Genomic DNA, 17271 nt, shown 5'->3' on the forward strand with positions numbered 1-17271 from the left:
TAGACAGGTGATTAGCATAATTAGCACCGAGCAGCTATACATATGGTAATGCTGAGTGTGTAAATGCCAGCTGCGGTGTAAAATTTATGTCAGGGGTCGGCAGGGCTGTGCGAAAGTATTGTGTTCCAGCTGCAGGTCAGGGCCGCCAAAGCTTACCTCCTTTTCTCTTGTTGGTGAATACGCCAAACAGAAGAGAAAGACAGAAATATAACAGATACGGCTTTGATGGGACAGCCCGATTCTGTGCAAGAGGGACTATTCTATAAAACACACACACACGCACACACACACACACACTCACACACACTTGCAGAAATCCCATTACTTTCTCTACAAATTGTGTTTACTTCATGCAGGGTCCACATGAGTGGCGGCCAGGATGGGAGGTTGGGGTAGGTGAATGGGCCAAATGATTTCCTGGGAGGAAAACTTTCAGTTAGTGAATTTTTAAAAGGAGTTAAGAGTTGTGCCTCTGGTTTTCTCCCCATCCTCTTGTTCCCCCTGCCCCCCTCCCATCCCCTCCACTGTTCCTGTCCATATTGTTTTCCTTCTAATTAAACAGGGGAATCCCCCTTAGGTGAGCTAGTGCAAGCATCTTTAGAAGAATGAGAATTGACCATTGTGGAGGTGTTAGTTCGCCTTGAACATAATAAGGTTCCAACAGTTTGACTCTCTTCCCAAACTGCTTGACTGGCTTTAGCAAAGGGCTAGAATAGAAGTTCCCTTGTGTCTTATGGCAGCTATGCTTACCATCCCACCTACCGCCACTCTCAGACCCATGAAATTCTTTATGGGTAAGAAAAGAATCCTGTAGGTTTCTTGATTAAAAGGGAGACAGTCTTCAGTCGTTCATGTCCTTCGAAATGCATGATGGGGGAATTTATTGCTATGAGGAGTTCATGCATTTTTGCTCTGGAAGCATTTTTTCTGCCACCCTCCCCCCACCCCCACTTTTCTTCGGTTGGTGACTCTAGGAGTGGTGGTGGTGACAGAACATAGTTCACACCATGCTGACCTAGTGACGAAACTTCCTCACAGCACCAGGGGGTCCTTATGCATCAGCCCCTAATCCAGCTAATCCTGATGGCCACACAATCACGAAAGTGGCCCCAAGTGACCAGTGACATGCGTCTCCCCACACAGATGCAGAGGGAAGGGTCGGTGCAGGAGATAAATCGGGCCAGCGTGGAGTTCCGCAGGGGCCAGGGAGCCTGTATGCGAAGGTGGGGACTCACGTTGTCTCCCCGCTCCCCAGGCCACTCAAGCAGGAGGCCAGTGAAAAGAGGCCCAGGCTGGATCATGGCAAGAAGACTGTTCAGAGCAGAGAGGTGATATCCGCCCCACAGAAGCTGGGAGAAGGGAACCGGGGTTGATGTCATCCGACAGCCTGACTACTAGATAGAGAGCCCACAGCCCTTGCAAGCGTTTGGTTTTGTTGTTGTCGTTCAGTTGCTTTGTGTCCTTATGAAGACATGAGGAGGCCTTCACTAAGAACTTAGAACTTGATAACAGCATGCTGTCTTTGGTCCCTGGGTTCCACTTCCTGGTCCAGCATTGCCTCCGAGCAAGCATGCTGCTCTGTCGGACCCTCCTGGGCTTGCTCAGCTCCTGCTGAAGGACAGGTCTGGGGTTTGCAGCTGCCTGCCTGTAGCACTTGAGCAATTGGGTGCAATCACGGTAGGACCTGGGACAGTTCACAGCCGGGCAAGTATGCAGTTAGGGATAGAGCCCAGCTCTACGCTGCCACATTCTGCTGGAAGCCAGCAACATCCTTCTGCAGGCTTGACTTCACTCAGCCTGTCATAGGTGGGGTTGACCCCAGCCCTGATTTGCCACAGCAGCAAGTGACCAGTGAAGAATGGGCCTCCTGACAGATGCAGTGTCATGTTGGGAGCTGGTGGCCCTGTGAGAAATACCGGGTCGGGGGAGCTGTGGCAGGCAGCAGGTCCAGTGTGGGCAGGGTGCTGGGCTGACCTGATCGTGTCCGACAGGGCGAGCTGGCGGCTTCAGGGAACGCCGTTCAGAGGAAGCAGCCCGGGTGGGAACAGATGGTACCGCAAACAGCTGGTGCGGGGGCTAGTAGCAGGCACATGCTCAGAGCCGCTACTGCCACTGCGCTTGGCCCTCCTCCCCCCTCACAGTCCCTGGGGAGGCGTCGCAGTGTGTCTGTCCTGCTCTTGTTTTTGCTGTCTTCATCGCGCTGGGTTCACTTCATGAAGACAGATTCTCTTTGGGCTATATGATTCTAGCATTTTCCCATGGCAACGCCCAAGGGCACAATCCCACCAGGAGAAAAACAGCCCAGAAGCTTAAGCAGCAGTTGGCTAGTCATGAATAAAAGAGATGGGTGGAAGAGTGACTAAAACTCACAGCCCAGGAGTTCTCAGCCAATTGCCCAAATGACTGAATCTTCATTTTTTTCAGTTTAGAAAATGAGCTGGTGCTAATAATTTTACAGTTACACCCTTTTAGAGATTTGCACTTTTTCATGCTCACAATAACTAATCACAAGATTGAAAGAAGGACCTGAAGCAACTAAAGGGGGGGAAAATCTGTCTAGAGGCTGTTAGATAATTCATGGGATTAATCAAATGCAAATGCCCCACTTGCATATACACAGACCCCATTTTCCTAATTGGACTCTGAGTGGGTACTTTTCAGGCTGAAAGGGTCATTTGTTTTGACTGATTGACTTTTGAGGCTTTGGGGAGAATTAATATCTTATACAGATGACTGCCTGTTCCCAAGGCTCTGTATTGAGGCTGTTCATTCATTTATTCATCCGACACACTGAGTATGCACCGAGGTGAGTGGGCAGCGGACAGTGCCTCCCTGAAAGGACTTGGAATTTATTGTGAAAAACACTTTGGTTGGTCCTTCAGAACATCTTTATGTGAATCACAATAAGCTTTTGCCAAAAGCTTTTTGCATGAATGCCACAGATGTTTATTAAGCTCTGTGTGAAAGGCCGTGCTGAGGAACAATCCAGCAGAACATCATGGGGACCGTCTGGTGTCTACCATGGATTGGAATGCCATTGGCCTGGGGGTACGGACCCCTGAGCGGAATGGTTTCCTACCTATGTCGGCCCCTCTTCACCTTGGAAAACTATACTTGGTTTGATTTGCAGAGGAAAGGATCAGCAGAAGTGATGCTTTTTACCCTGCCTCTTTCAAAGAATTGGTTTAAGCCTCCAATTCCTGGAAAACAAAATGGCAGAATTTGTAGGTAAAGAGGCTTAGGGCTGCTTGTTCCCCGTGTGCCCTCATTCTCTCTGCCCCCTCTAAGACAGGCACCTCTGAGGACCAGAGGCAAACGGGGCCTGTCTACGACTGCCCATGGGGCCCTATGGAAAAAAAACCTGTCTTTTCAGTGGTGGTGAACAATCTGAGAGGCAACATTGTTGTCCTTTAAATAAAGATACCAGTTATTTGTCCTGTGCAATACTTTTGTGCATTCTGAAAACTCTTTTATCTGTGGGCTTACTTAGTCCGGTATGTGTCATTTGGCGCTCCTGAACTCATAATCTCAGCTGGTGCACGGAAGCCCTGAGGCTTGCAGGACAGTTGGGCTCAGAGTTAAAGGTTGATTCCACCTCGTATCAGCTGGTAACCTTGGGCAAGTCACCCAGACTCTGCAGCTCTGTTTCCTGCTCTGTAAAATAAGGGCGATGATGCATGCCCTGCAAGAAACAAATAAATGAATGGATGTCTGCTCTGGCACCTGGTTAAGGGTTTGGGAAATTTCATATAATTGTCAGTGCTCACACCATCCTGTGAGGTTAGTGGTATCATTTTTATTCCACTTTACACAGAAGGTTACTGAGACTCAACTGTATCCCAAATTTCAGTGCCTCGGGTGGCAAGACTGGGGCTCAGAACCCAGGTCTTCTGATATCTGTTCCCATTGCCTGTCCATTCCACCTTGCCCCATCTTGACTGGGGAGTAGCAGAAAGCAAAATGTTTAAAAATAAGTATATAATGAGTGTGAAGGGCTTTGCAAGTGGAAAGTACCACACACATGTAAACGTTTATTTTGTGTCCAGGATCCTAAGTAACAGTTTTCCTGAGTGTTGTTCACAAAGCTTGGTTGTTAATTTTGTTGTTACAGTTGTTCGGTTTGGAAGAAGGAAAAAAATATCAGAGGACTTCAGAATATGATAGAGATGCATAATATTTTTGCATTGAGTTTGTTTTTAATTCAGATACCTGTCAAGTAGCTTTCGTATTTTTCTCTTTTTGTCACATGGGGGTCTTTAATTATACGTGTTTACTGCAGAAGCATTAAGAAATAGAGATAAACCCCAAAAAGTAAAGTGAGTAAATATTATTCGTAAACCACTGCACAGTAATAACCACTGTTCACATGGCTGTATACCTACATCTATATCACAAATGCTGGACCTTACAGGTCCTTCCGCTCAGTAGTCAAAAATGACTACGCGGTATTTCATAAATATGAGATTACTTTTCAGTTAAAAAAGGACTTTGACCTTGATAATGGTAAAGAGAAGGGAGCAAACCATTTCCCCCAAACCACACCTGTAATTTCAGTACTTGAAAGGGCTTCCTGAGACCATAGCTTCACACTCCTGCGTGGTAAGGAAGACGGCAAGATAAGGAAAGCTCGGGGCCTGTCACTCAGCTGTGATGTAGGATAGGCATTTGCTAGAGTCGCAAAAGTCAGTGAATCTGTACAACTGCCCTGTCCAGAAGGACTTCTGTTCCTGGTAGCTTGTTCTAGAGTGACTTGGGTGAATACTGATGTAAGAGCGTATGAATGCTGTGCAGTTTATGACACAGGTCCACCTGAGAAGGAGCTAAGTCTACCAGTGCAACCAAGTGAATGACACGATTATGGTCTCACCCAGCTCCAGCCACTCTTGCCTTCTTTCTCTCCCTGTTGCAAGCCAAACCTGAGGACTTTGTGGTTGCTAGTTCCTCTGGCCAGAATGCTGTTTCCCCAGGTCTTCAGGGTCAACATAAGTATCTCTTCCTCTTAGGTCTTCCCTGGCAACTCCATTTGAAGTGGCCTTTCCCCTGCCCCACCACCCAGTAACTCACATGGCACCGCCACCTTGATTTCCTCCATAGCACTTGTCATGCCATGAAACTACCACATTGGTTTGCTTGTGTACTGCCTGTTTGCTTCACTGGCCAGCGAGCCTCTTGGAGCTGTCTAATCTACCACACACCCCAATACACAGCACCTAGCATGAACCCCACAAATGCTTGCTGGCTGAATGAGTCATGTTACAACTATTTATCAGAGAAAGTGGATATCAGCTAAACTTTTTAAAAAGTTACTGAATAGTTTTGCAGAAACATTCATATTTGTTTATCAAAGATGAAGTGTTAAGTAAAATATGGTCATGTAATATGGAAAAGTAAATCTAATTTAACAGTACTCAAAAGTAGAATACAGCATAGCTGGTTGTGGAAACTAGAATTCAGGATCCTTCAACTCTAGTTGCTAGATCTACCAATGATAATAGTCTTGTCTTCGTTGAAACTGGTTGTCACGTTAGCAAAATATTCACATTTATCACTAGAGTAAAGAGGTGGAAGAGCAAAAAGGTTTTCAATTCTAGAGATGTGAAAAACGTACCCCTTTATTAAAATATAGATGTTTATTTAAATATACATCTTAAAAACTCTAAAAAGGTGACATTATGGAATCCCTGAGGTACATTTTATATCTTGTAGGAAATAGCATCATTTCTGAAACCCCCTGAGGTAAATGAATCGAACCATTATGAGATTGGTCTAGAAGAGTTTAGTTAGTTCTTAGCAGCATGAACCTTGCATTTGGTTTTTATTTCTGTGTGCACTTCTCTCCTGGGTCATCGCCTTATTGGTTATAGTTGTAGGCAGCCGCTCTGCTGGGCAGGCAGGGGCCGGGGGGCAGTGGGCCGCGGGGAGGTCTATGGTCCTGCTTTGGTGGTGGTTGTTTCTACCTCATGGTCTGAATTCACCTGGCGTTCCGACTTTGTAAGCAGCATGAGAAGTCACGTGTTATGCCAGTGCTTAAGGAGGCAGGTACAGATGACTGATAGGCAGGGGCATTGATGTCTGATAGGCACGGGGCATTGATGTCTGATAGCCAGAAAAAAGGAGGGGTTGAGCTTTTCTTCAAAAAGGCTATTTGGAGCTCCTTGGTGTGCAGCTCTGTAGCTTTTCAGGAGTGACCTCTGGACTAATAATTGGCTTTTTTTGGGGGGGGGACCTCAAACAGCTTTTCTATCTCTAGAGAATGTGGATTGAGAGTAATTCAGTTCACTAATTGGTTGACATAATACATAGTGATTCCTGCCAGAAGGAGCCAGACCCTGCCTGCAGGCAGCTTTTATGTAGCATCCTGAGAAGGCCTATGGCCTTATGTAAATGCCGGCTCTGCTGCAAGTTGTTTCCTATTTTTTCCTATGGTCTTTAACTTCAAACTGATTACTGGGGCCTCAGCAGTTCCCTGGGCTATCTGCCAAAGTTTTCCGCAGCATCTAAATAGTTTTTATAGCCAATGATCATTTCCCTCTCTCTCCTCCTACACCTCCCTCCCCCTCCCCCTCCCCTCCCTCTTCCTCTTGTCTCTCCAACACACCACAGTATGTTCAACCTCACCTCACAGAGTTCCACGGTGGCCTTGGCCATCTGCGTGAACCTGCACAGATGACTCTGCCAGTCTGCGAATCTGGACTAGTTTTCCTAATGAGGGCATTATTTGCTTTTTAGCTTGCTCCCTTGTTTATAAAATATGCCAAGAGAACTAAACAACCCGCTGTTCCCAGTACTTATTTACTTGCTCAAACCAAATGTTTATGTCCTTGAATACTAAACTTGAAGAAAAAGGATTTCTCCTCGTGGGAAAGCTAAGATGATCCCTGAGGGTTCTTTCTAAAAGATAGAACTGAAGGCCTGCTTTTCAGTAAACATTCAGCTTACAGTGCGTTTTGGAACTGGAGTGTGTAGGGGTGAGGGTGCTCGAGGATTCTCTTCTGTTAGCTGTCCCTGCGGGCCTTCCCTCAAAGTCCTTACCGTTCGCCGTGTTGAATCAAAGCAGCCTCACCAGAGCTTCGTTTCACAGCTCCCATCAGGGCCCTGTTGAGAAGTAAAACTCCTTTCCCTCCATATGTCCCAGACAGTGCAGCATCCTGAGCTTGGCGCGTTCTAAAACCCTAATTGAAATACAGCTTAGAGCCCGAGGAAGAAGACCAAAAAAGCAGGTTTTAGTAACAACATTACTCGTGCTTTGTTGTGCTGGCTTCTCTCACGCCCAGCTTCGGCCGCCTGCTGGAGAAGCTGGGGCAGGGGTTCCGAATCACCAGGGGAGCTTCCAGAACACAGGCAGCCCTTCCCCAGGTGACTCAGAACCTGGCACCTGTGCTTTCTGGATGCTGACCAGGTGAATCTGAGAGAGCAGGTTCCAGGGCCTCCCAAGACAGCCATGGCTGATACATTTGGTTCTTCTCAAGTGGGATTTCCCCTCGTGCATCTGACATAAATCACATTATTTATCTTCTCCTGGCAAGTTTTGTGCTAAATACACATTTGCCACCTTTCCTTGTTTCTTTTTCCAACAAGAAGAAACATTTCCTTGTTACCTTTGCCAGATTATTTAGGAGAAGAGTGTAAATTGAAGCCATTTATCTTGAAATGTGCTACAGGGGCACATTGTTTATACAAGTGAAAGAAATTGTAACAGGGGTATTTGGTCTGGTCTGCAAGGAACAGTGTCTCAAGTTTTCCTTCCCCCTCCCCCCTTATACATATGGTGTGTTAGTTAGAAGGTGCACAAAGCACGCATGCATTAGGTTTGCGTGTGTGACAGGCAGGACCATTGTTAATAGGTTTTAGTGAGTATTTTTTATATGTTTGTTATTGGTAGAGTTAACATTGCCAGTCATAATAAAGTGAATGTTACCCCTTAGACATCAGCCATACATTTCTGTGACCAGAGTTCATTTATTGTGTACCCTGCTCCTGTTAGTGAGGTAACAGAATGTGAATTTGTGGGGATTTTGCTGTTCTAATTGAAACCTGTACGTGTTTACCAGTTGGTGGGCGAGTAAGTCGTGAATTAAATTACACTCGCCAGAAGATTGGAGAAGAGGCTATGTTTAATCCTCAACTCATGATTCAGACCCCCAAGGAAGACGGTGCTAATGTCCTGACCACGGAGGCACTCCGACAGCACCTGGACTCGGCGCTCCAGGCCAGCCGGGTCCATGTATATATGTATAACAGGTAAGGTGGTGGGGAGAGGCTGCTGGTTTAGACCCCTTTGTTTTAGCAAATAAAGTTGCCCTGGAAATACAGCGGAAGTGTTAGTTCAAACAGTTTTCTCGTGAAATGATTTTTAAAATCTTGATTTGTCTCTAAAGTTTAGTAACATATGAACTACATTACTTTATAATGTATTTTCAGTGAGTATCTTGGCACTGTACCCAAATGAGTATGGTCCTTCAAGCAGCCATTTGGATGGCTGTCCACCGTTCTGAAGATGTTTCACTGCTTAACCTGTTTTTGGAACAGTTACATTTTGAATCGCCTTTAGTCACCTCACAAAGAATAAAAAAGAAAAAGAAGTTACTTCTCATTACTTTATTCATTACAGATGTTAGTGGTTGGTATGTGTCACCAAAAAATAGGGGGTTGAGCTGAGCCACTGTGGTGAATTCCTGGGGACAGGTAGGCAGAGTAAGGTGGATTCACACACCTTTACCAAATACTACCCTTTAGCTTTGTAGCTAATTTAGCAATGCTGTGGATGTAGTAAAAGCATAGGAGGAGTTCTGGAATGAAACCACCACAGCCTAAGTTAGGGAGAGGAAAGACAATACAGAGAAGCATGTACAAAGCCAAACACAGGCAGTCCCTCCTACAGGTGCTCCAGTGTCAAGAAGGAGAGCCGACCAGCATCGCTCTGGGGTTCAAGAGAAAGGGGTCACTTTCAACAGCACTGATCAAAGAAAGCTTAGCAAAAAGGTGGCATTTCAGCAGGGCACTGAGGGATGGATGGGAAGGTTCCACAAGGAAGAGGACGAAGTCCAGAACGTTCTTTTTGGGCGACTAATAAAAGAAAAAGTAGACCAATGAAACAGAGCAGTCTAGAAGGAGTTTTATATTTTTTCTTTTCCTGGAGTTCCCATCCCCACCTTTTCCTAATTTTCTCTTTTTTCAAATTAGACTCATTTCCCTAATACACTTGGGAAGGCCTGGGCTTATACAGCACTCTTCTAGGGATAACAAAATGCTATAATAATAGATGATGGATAGTATAGGTAATTGTTGATCAGTATATTTGATATAATTTCTGTAGGACAAGAATAGAAGAATGTAAAGTGGGAAACCAATCTACCTGGTAATGTTCTTTATAGCATTTGTGGTTAAGAGCAGGGAAAGTTCATTTTGAACACTCTCTGTTAATAAGGACATAATTTACCAGTAAAAAAAAAGTAATATTTTCCCACCTCAATATATGTTAATACATTATAAACCTTACTAATTTAGTCCCCACCTATTTTGAATTTGTGATAATTCAGCTCTGAATTATCTGCCCTGAAGTTGTTTAATGTATGTGGAAAAGCAGATTAATGGTGTAAACAAGATTATTGGGAGAACACTTAAGAAAACAAGACTTTTCAAGTACTTTGGGTAGCATTCATTTACATAAACACCCCACATGTTAATTACAGTTGAGTATTATCTATTCATTAAAGCAAGCTTGTTGAATCCATTTGGCAAAGCTCTGCTCATTTTGACAGATACTGAAAAGTGATCAAAATTGCAGTTCTCTGTGTATGTTCTATAGTTCTGATTTTGCACACATTTCCTTTATTACTATAAGAAACTTTTGTCTCTGCTTTTTATTTTAATAGGCAATGGAAATTGGAACATTTGTGTTATAAATCTGGAGAACTTATCACAGAAACAGGTTACATGGATCAGGTATATTTTCTTTCTGTTTGCAAAAAAATTCTCAAAAATTCTCAAATAGCCCAGTGGTATACATTAGCCTAATGTGTGGCCTATACTTTTCAACTTTGACAGATAATAGAATATCTTTACCCTTGTTTAATTATTACACCTTTGGACTGCTTCTGGGAAGGGGCGAAGTTACAGTCTGGGACAGCATACCTACTGTAAGTGTGTGATCTTGTTTTCTGATGTCTGTGATTTCTAAACTCTAGAATGTTTCTGATGTTACCTTATCATTGTTTATTCTGTTTCAGTTTTGGACAAGAAATAAAAACATTGAAATTCCATGTGCATGTTTCGAGTGAATAGTTGGGGGAGAGGGCACTTCGGCAGAATGTTTCTCCTCTTTTCAAAAAAAGTTCTGTAGGCATCATTAAATTTCATTCACTTTTACCAGCCCATTTATATGCAAATAAAATGCAAATTATTTCAGAGTATGTGTGATTTTTAACTCTTTAAAATATTTGCAGTTTTGTACACCGAGCACTTAACGTGGGTTTAGCTTATTTTTTAAGGAGAGAATTTATTAGTGGGTACATGTCGAAGTTCAAGATCTTCCTGTTAAGTGAAATGCTGACCTTTCTTTGGATCACATTAATGGCATTTAAGAGGGAAATCCACTATCTTTGAAGGTCATGGTAGGGGATGCTTCGCAGTTTAGCAGTTGAATATTATGTACACGGCATCATTTAAGGAATAATTGTTAATCAGTGTAGACATTTTCAGTTAATTATGCAAGAGTTAGTGCTTGGGTTATTGTTTCTCTCCTAGCTTGCGCATATCTGCAAAAGCAATTTGCAGTGGCCATACCCTGACCTTCAGTGTACAGTTTTAGGTGGGAAATAAGGGGTTTTGTGTTTTCTGGTTGGGAGATTCTGAATAATGACTTCAGCCTGGTTAAGCAGCTACAGTGTGGTTTGAACCACATAACAGGCAGCCAAAAGCCTTTCTGGTCTGTCAGCAGCACAAATTCAAAAGTGAGTGTGGGGGGAAGTGGCCTTGATGGCGGTGATGGCAGAGGCAGCAGGGGGCTCGTGGGGCTGACTGCCAGGCTGTCAGAGAGAGCTCATAAGTATGGGATTATTAAAGGTAATGGAGATCAAATATTTTGATGGATGACATTTACAAAGCATTTATTAGGCTGGCAAGTGCTAATTTGACATTGTGATTTCCTCTGCGCCCCCCACCCCTTAATTTTGGGTCTCAGTCTTATGCTTAGAAGCACCCATTTGGCTAATTTGGGTGTTAGGTATTAAATATACTATATCAGCAAGTTAAGATTCTTTGGTACCTTTGTTAATTTATAAGCTCTCTGTTCGCCATGTTCATTCATGAGTTATTTTCCTGACTTAGGTTTGCATATAGGTATACTGGAAAGGAGCGTTTGGGTTTTGTGCCAAGGTCCCAGAATTACAGTTGTTTCCCCGAAAAGCATCCTACAATCCAGATGCAGTAGATTCAGTCTTGTTATTTTACTAAGGGCTCGGAAGCCTCTCTTTCATTGTCTTGCCTCCTAATTTCTTTCACAGAGGTAAGCCTCCTTTGCAGTGGACAAACTTTGACCCTTTGGAATTCCTAGAAGAGTTAAAGAAAATAAACTATCAAGTGGACAGCTGGGAGGAAATGCTGAATAAGGCTGAAGTTGGTCATGGTTACATGGACCGGCCCTGCCTCAATCCGGCTGATCCGGACTGCCCTGCCACAGCCCCCAACAAAAATGCAACCAAAGTAAGTACAGCCATTGATTGCTCCTCAGGCGGGGAAGGGAGAGAAACTTGCCATGTGCCCCCATTTTTAGTTCTATTATTTTTATTTTTAAGATTGCATTCTCAATGACTTTTTTGGTCTATGGAACTAAGTTTGTTTAAAGAGCTAAATTTTGCTGTAAGATTTGCCATACGCCTCTCATTAGCCTCGTTATTAATGTTCTCACTGAAACAAACAAGCCCTTAATGCACTGGATTTTAACAAGGCATGTGACCTGCCTACTAATTCCTGTAATTATGAGGCTGTCTCTTTATTTTTAGCCTCTTGATATGGCCCTTGTTTTGAATGGTGGGTGTCATGGATTATCCAGAAAGTATATGCACTGGCAGGAGGAACTGATTGTGGGTGGCACAGTCAAGAACAGCACTGGAAAGCTTGTCAGGTAATCCAACACGTGGAGGAAAATCCAAGCCGTCTATTTTTTGTCCTTTCCTCAGAAACCACTTCCCTTCTGACGTCTGCAAGTGTATTTGTATTAATACTTAACTGTTACCCTAGCTAGCTGTCTGGTGTAATAGAATATTAGGAAATATTAGTGGACTAGACCGGCTCAGAAAAGCACCTTATGGGGAATTTTTCAAGATTTATCATTTTCATTGAGACTGTAGTTAGTGACTGTAGGATTTTAGAAGATCTACCCGTGATGTAGAAAATCAGGGCAACTATAAAGTAGGCAAGAGGAATCGGTCATACCATGTGGAGTTAAATGATATGAGCTGAACTCCATCACAGACTGTTCAAGGGAAAGACCAACGACTGAGGGCTAAATGAGAATTATCCTCTGTGCACTTGTGGACTCCGCTCCGTCAAGTGTCAGGCGCTCCATCTGAGATTTCTCCCTTGGGAGAGCTGTCGTCTGGGATTTCTGCACAAGCAAGCGTGCAGCGCGGAGCCCAGCATATCTGATCAGGCTATCTACTCCACTACCCTTCCTGTTTCGTTGACTAGAAACTGAGAAGGGAAATTGCCTATTAATTTAATTTGGGGGTGTATCTGTAAAAGGTTTGTAAGGTTACACCTTTAATATGGTACATCAATCTATTAAATAAAATAACCATCCAGGTCCCGTTTTAATGGAAACATGTGCTCACGTAGGACAGAATGGCTGCGAGTGAGTCGGGGGTGCTCGGTGGGGATTTTGCACAGTGAGAGCTGCTTCCTGGGGAGGCTGATGGTGTGCCTTTTCCACCCCATCACAGCGCCCACGCCTTGCAGACCATGTTTCAGTTAATGACTCCCAAGCAAATGTACGAACACTTCAAGGGTTATGAGTATGTCTCGCACATCAACTGGAACGAGGACAAGGCAGCAGCCATCCTGGAGGCTTGGCAGAGGACGTATGTGGAGGTAAATGGGTGGCCTTCTGACGCCCTTTGAACCTGAGTACAAACCCCTTAGTTACTAAATACTTCGTTTTAACGTTTTAAAGCATTGTTTTCGTTAGAATTTATTTTCAAAACTGATTGTAATTCTGAGAACTTGGGGGGATGAAAACTTCTTCCTTCTCTTTATATTGAAAATCTCGCTATCTGGGTGATGCTAATTCTAATTGTGATGCCCTGAAACATTTTGAGTAACCAATTGTGAACCCCAGAGCTAAGGCATAACAGTGTTTAAAAAAAACACTTGGTTAGCGAAAAAAGGTGTCTGGAAAACATTAGCAAGGCATAGAATCTGTTCACAGCTGCAGTCCCCTTGGTTAGGTCATGTGACAGGAGCTGGCCTTTGTTTCCCAAGCAGTGACCTCTACTGAGCTGCATGTGACCTTTTAAAAGTGGCCAGCGAATGAAGAGGGGGAGGAGTGCCCCTAAGAATGAGTTGTTTTGGATTAGGGGGGAACTGATGGGCCCGCAAATCAGTTGTAGAGTTATGGAGAGGAGAATAGTAGTCTTAGACATAGCATAAATAAGGCTGTCGGAGAAAACTTCAATTACGCAGGCTCACCGGCTCACCACAGCACCACATTCTCGTTTGATTAGCAATAGCCTTCATTGTCCCAGGCTCAGGTCCTTCAACGTTAGTCCAAGTTCAAACCCCAATCATGGAGAGCTCTTTTCAAGGCATCAGAAAAAAGTGGGGGTTGGGTAAAGGGGACATGTCACCTGAGAGGTCTGTGCTCTTGAAGCTCACCGTAGCTTTAATCCCATCTGGGAATTTATCCTTGCGTTGTGACCGCAGGTAGTTCATCAAAGCGTCGCTCAGAACTCCACTCAGAAGGTGCTTTCCTTTACCACGACGACCCTGGACGACATCCTCAAGTCCTTCTCTGATGTCAGCGTCATCCGAGTGGCCAGTGGCTATTTACTGATGGTAACAATCAATTCGGTTCTCCCAGGGGGCGTTTTTGTTTTGTTTTTTAGTTTTTACCTTTCCATGACTGCCCCTGCTTTTTAACTGCTCTTAACACACACTTGCACCCAAGACAGAGAGAGCTCGGCTTCGTAACGGTTTAAAAAGTGGTCGTGTAAAGCATTTATTACCATTTGCAGTTTGCCCACCTTTGACTCGTATCATTTCGTATGATGTCTGTAATGTAAATTTTTGTTGTTGTTCGATTTAATAAGTTCTACCTTTTGATTTGGGGTGATGGGTGGGGGAAAACATTAGAATCTTTACACATTCTAATGTTTGGCTTTTGTTTTGTGTCTCCCCCTTCCTCCTCTCCCCCCTTCCTCCAACTCCCCTTCATTCCTTCACCTCCCCACCACCCTGCCCAACTGTTCTGCTTGTAGCTTGCCTATGCCTGTTTAACCATGCTGCGCTGGGACTGCTCCAAGTCCCAGGGTGCCGTGGGGCTGGCTGGTGTCCTGTTGGTTGCACTGTCAGTGGCTGCAGGATTGGGCCTGTGCTCATTGATCGGGATTTCCTTTAATGCTGCAACAACTCAGGTACTAAAGGAGCCGTCCGTCTGCTGTTCATTGACAAACACCCCTCTCCGGGCTTGCCCAGTTGGCCTCCAGTGTGTCCATGTCACCTAAAGGGTCTTCCAGCCTTTTCCACTAAGATGCCCCATTTCTCAGGGGGGTGCTGTCTCTAAGTGGACCACTTGACAGTGGCAGGTCTGAATGGGCTTGTTGATTAGTTAGAGATGCTTCATTTATCGGTGGAATTTAGATCATTTATTCGAGTAGTGGTTCTTAACCTTGAGTGTGCGTTAGCATCACCTGGCGGGCTTGTGAAAACTGATTGCTGGGCCCCATCCCCAGAGTTTCTAATGCAGTCCATCTGGGGTGAGGGTGGAGAATTTGTATTTCTAGCCAGCTCCCAACACTGCTGGTCTAGGCATCGCGCTCTGAGAACTACTGCTTTAAATGAGATGGATTCCTTCTCACTTTTTTTTTCTTAACATCTTTATTGGAGTATAATTCCTTCTCATTTGTTAACTTAAAAAAATTATGTACGTGGAGCTTAGACATAGTAATGGACAAGATCTGCTGTGAGCCACAACTGCTAGACTTTGGGGTCTAACTATCAGATAAAACTAAATTCTTCACATGAGTTCATGTAAGCCATCCTTTGGGTAAGCCCCTTGGGGTGCTGGTGGCAGTGTTTTAAATGGCTTTGTAGAATTCTCAGAACTGGACCTCACGTGTCTCATGTCACTGTGCTGTGTCTTCACTACAGGTTTTGCCATTTCTTGCTCTTGGCGTTGGTGTGGATGATGTCTTCCTTCTGGCGCATGCATTTAGTGAAACGGGACAGAATAAAAGAATCCCTTTTGAGGTAATAGAAAAACAAAAGAAGAAACCTTTGAGGACAGCAGAAGCCCCTCTCTGTTCCTGAGTGTTTGTCCTTCCACTTTTCTCTATCTGGCCCAGTAAATATTTCAGTCCCAAGTCAGATGACACGTGACTGACTCTAAATAAGTGAAGTAAGTTAAAAGCATCTCAGGAGACTTGTTCCAAAGTGCACGTTTGTTTCTTTGGGTTTTTTGGTTACTTTGTTCTCATTTCTCCTTGCCCCTTTTTAACCATATTAAAAATGTACTTAAATCATTATCTTGCAGCTTTGTGCTTTGGATAGTAATAACCATGAACAACACATGACTGTGTAGATAGCACTGAAAACTTGAATTTCAGTGTTGCTGTTAGAGGGAAAGGCAGAGATATCCCTTTCTTATCCCCTCACGTCAGCATTGTAAACTACCAGTTGTCTTATTTCACACAGTCTGTGGTCTGCGGGGACTCCGCCCTGTGCAGCTCTCAGCACTGTGGTTTCTCATCCTTAGGACAGGACCGGGGAGTGTCTCAAGCGCACGGGAGCCAGCGTGGCCCTTACATCCATCAGCAACGTCACAGCCTTCTTCATGGCTGCGTTGATCCCGATTCCCGCTCTGCGGGCGTTCTCCCTGCAGGTGAGTTTCCAGTAACTAGATCCGGGGGGGATCTGTGAGCGCTGCGCTCAGCAGCGAGCCTTCCAGGTCTACTTTTCTCCAGTGATGTGCTTACGGTACCACCACCGTGAAGTAAAGCAGCATGCCAGCTTTGGGGACTCTTTCTTCTGGCTGGATGCTTCTTTAAGCAATAACCTTGACACTCCCTCCGAAAGAAAGTTCTAGGGTTCTTTCTTTCCTTTAAAGCCCTATAGCTCAGAAGCCTGAGGCCTGGGTATCCTCATGGCCCAGGGCCACTCCATGTGGGACGCCTGTAAGCCCGTACTGCAGATAATCAGGATTGGGCCCTGGTGCAGCCAGCTCTTGTTCTTCCCTGCTTCCAAACTCCACTCTCAGTTTCTGTGCTCACCCCCTTCCCCTGCTGGCTACCATCTCTTGATTTCCCTAAAGCAGCCCCCAACACAAAGCCGCTGCACGGAGCAGACTTCACGGATACGAGGATGGGGTTGCAGGGTAGCCCAGGCCAGGCCATACCTTAAAATTGAGCGTTAGATCCCTCACTGTGTGAGGAGGGATTGGCCAGCCCTTACTTGCCACCTCTCCTTCCTTGTTCTTCCTGGCCCCTCTTCTCCTTCCTTTTGGTTCCCTACCGGACTCTGAGGCTGCCCAAGAAAACACAGAATTCCTCTCCCTTTCTTGCGCAGAGCAATTTGGTCCATCGTTGTTCTGTTCTTTCCTTCCAAACCAGGCCCTTTCACATCTAGAGGCCTCTGAGATATGTTTCCAAAGAGCCAGCTAACATGAATTGTAAGAATGGAGAGTTCCCGCGACTGGGGATGCAGCTATGGTCAGTTCTGTGCTTGGTGTAAAGTACTGGCATTGCTCTTCAGCTGCTTGAAACTCGTGGGAGATCCTGAAATTGGTCAACGCAGCAGATAAAGGAGGCTACTTGCCCAGTTTGTGGCGTGGTCTTCCTAAGCCTGAAGTGGTTTAGGGTTTTGATTTCTCAAGGATATTATTGAGGTTTTGTGAATGAAATTCAAATTTTAAAGCTCCAACTGGTTTCCAAGAAAGATTAAAGGAGCAGTGGCTTTCCCTCTTCCTCCTCTCTCACAATGGGATAGTAATTCCTGAGATGGCCAGGTTTTTAAAGGAAACTATTTTTGGTGTCACTTTTTAAACTCTTGTTACATCCA

The 17271-nt window shown here is 44.7% G+C and overlaps 1 protein-coding gene across 6 annotated transcripts in view; it reads left to right on the plus strand.

The window, feature by feature from the left end:
- PTCH1 (patched 1) overlaps positions 1 to 17271 on the plus strand; it is a 56984-nt gene that overhangs the window by 11799 nt on the left and 27914 nt on the right. For 4 of the 6 annotated variants that reach the window (XM_079925802.1, XM_079925803.1, XM_079925805.1 and 1 more), the window contains 10 exons: positions 8052 to 8241; positions 9876 to 9945; positions 10048 to 10139; positions 11505 to 11703; positions 12003 to 12124; positions 12942 to 13089; positions 13921 to 14052; positions 14475 to 14630; positions 15367 to 15465; positions 15971 to 16096. In XM_079925802.1, coding sequence (XP_079781928.1) covers positions 8052 to 8241; positions 9876 to 9945; positions 10048 to 10139; positions 11505 to 11703; positions 12003 to 12124; positions 12942 to 13089; positions 13921 to 14052; positions 14475 to 14630; positions 15367 to 15465; positions 15971 to 16096 — 1334 coding nt within the window. Of the gene's footprint in view, positions 1 to 8051; positions 8242 to 9875; positions 9946 to 10047; positions 10140 to 11504; positions 11704 to 12002; positions 12125 to 12941; positions 13090 to 13920; positions 14053 to 14474; positions 14631 to 15366; positions 15466 to 15970; positions 16097 to 17271 lie in introns of those variants that run through there. The other 2 variants (XM_079925804.1, XM_079925807.1) reach the window with 2 other exon arrangements.

The sequence above is a fragment of the Stenella coeruleoalba genome (genome assembly GCF_951394435.1).
Source record: "Stenella coeruleoalba genome assembly, chromosome: 7".
Taxonomy (NCBI): Eukaryota; Metazoa; Chordata; class Mammalia; order Artiodactyla; family Delphinidae; genus Stenella; species Stenella coeruleoalba.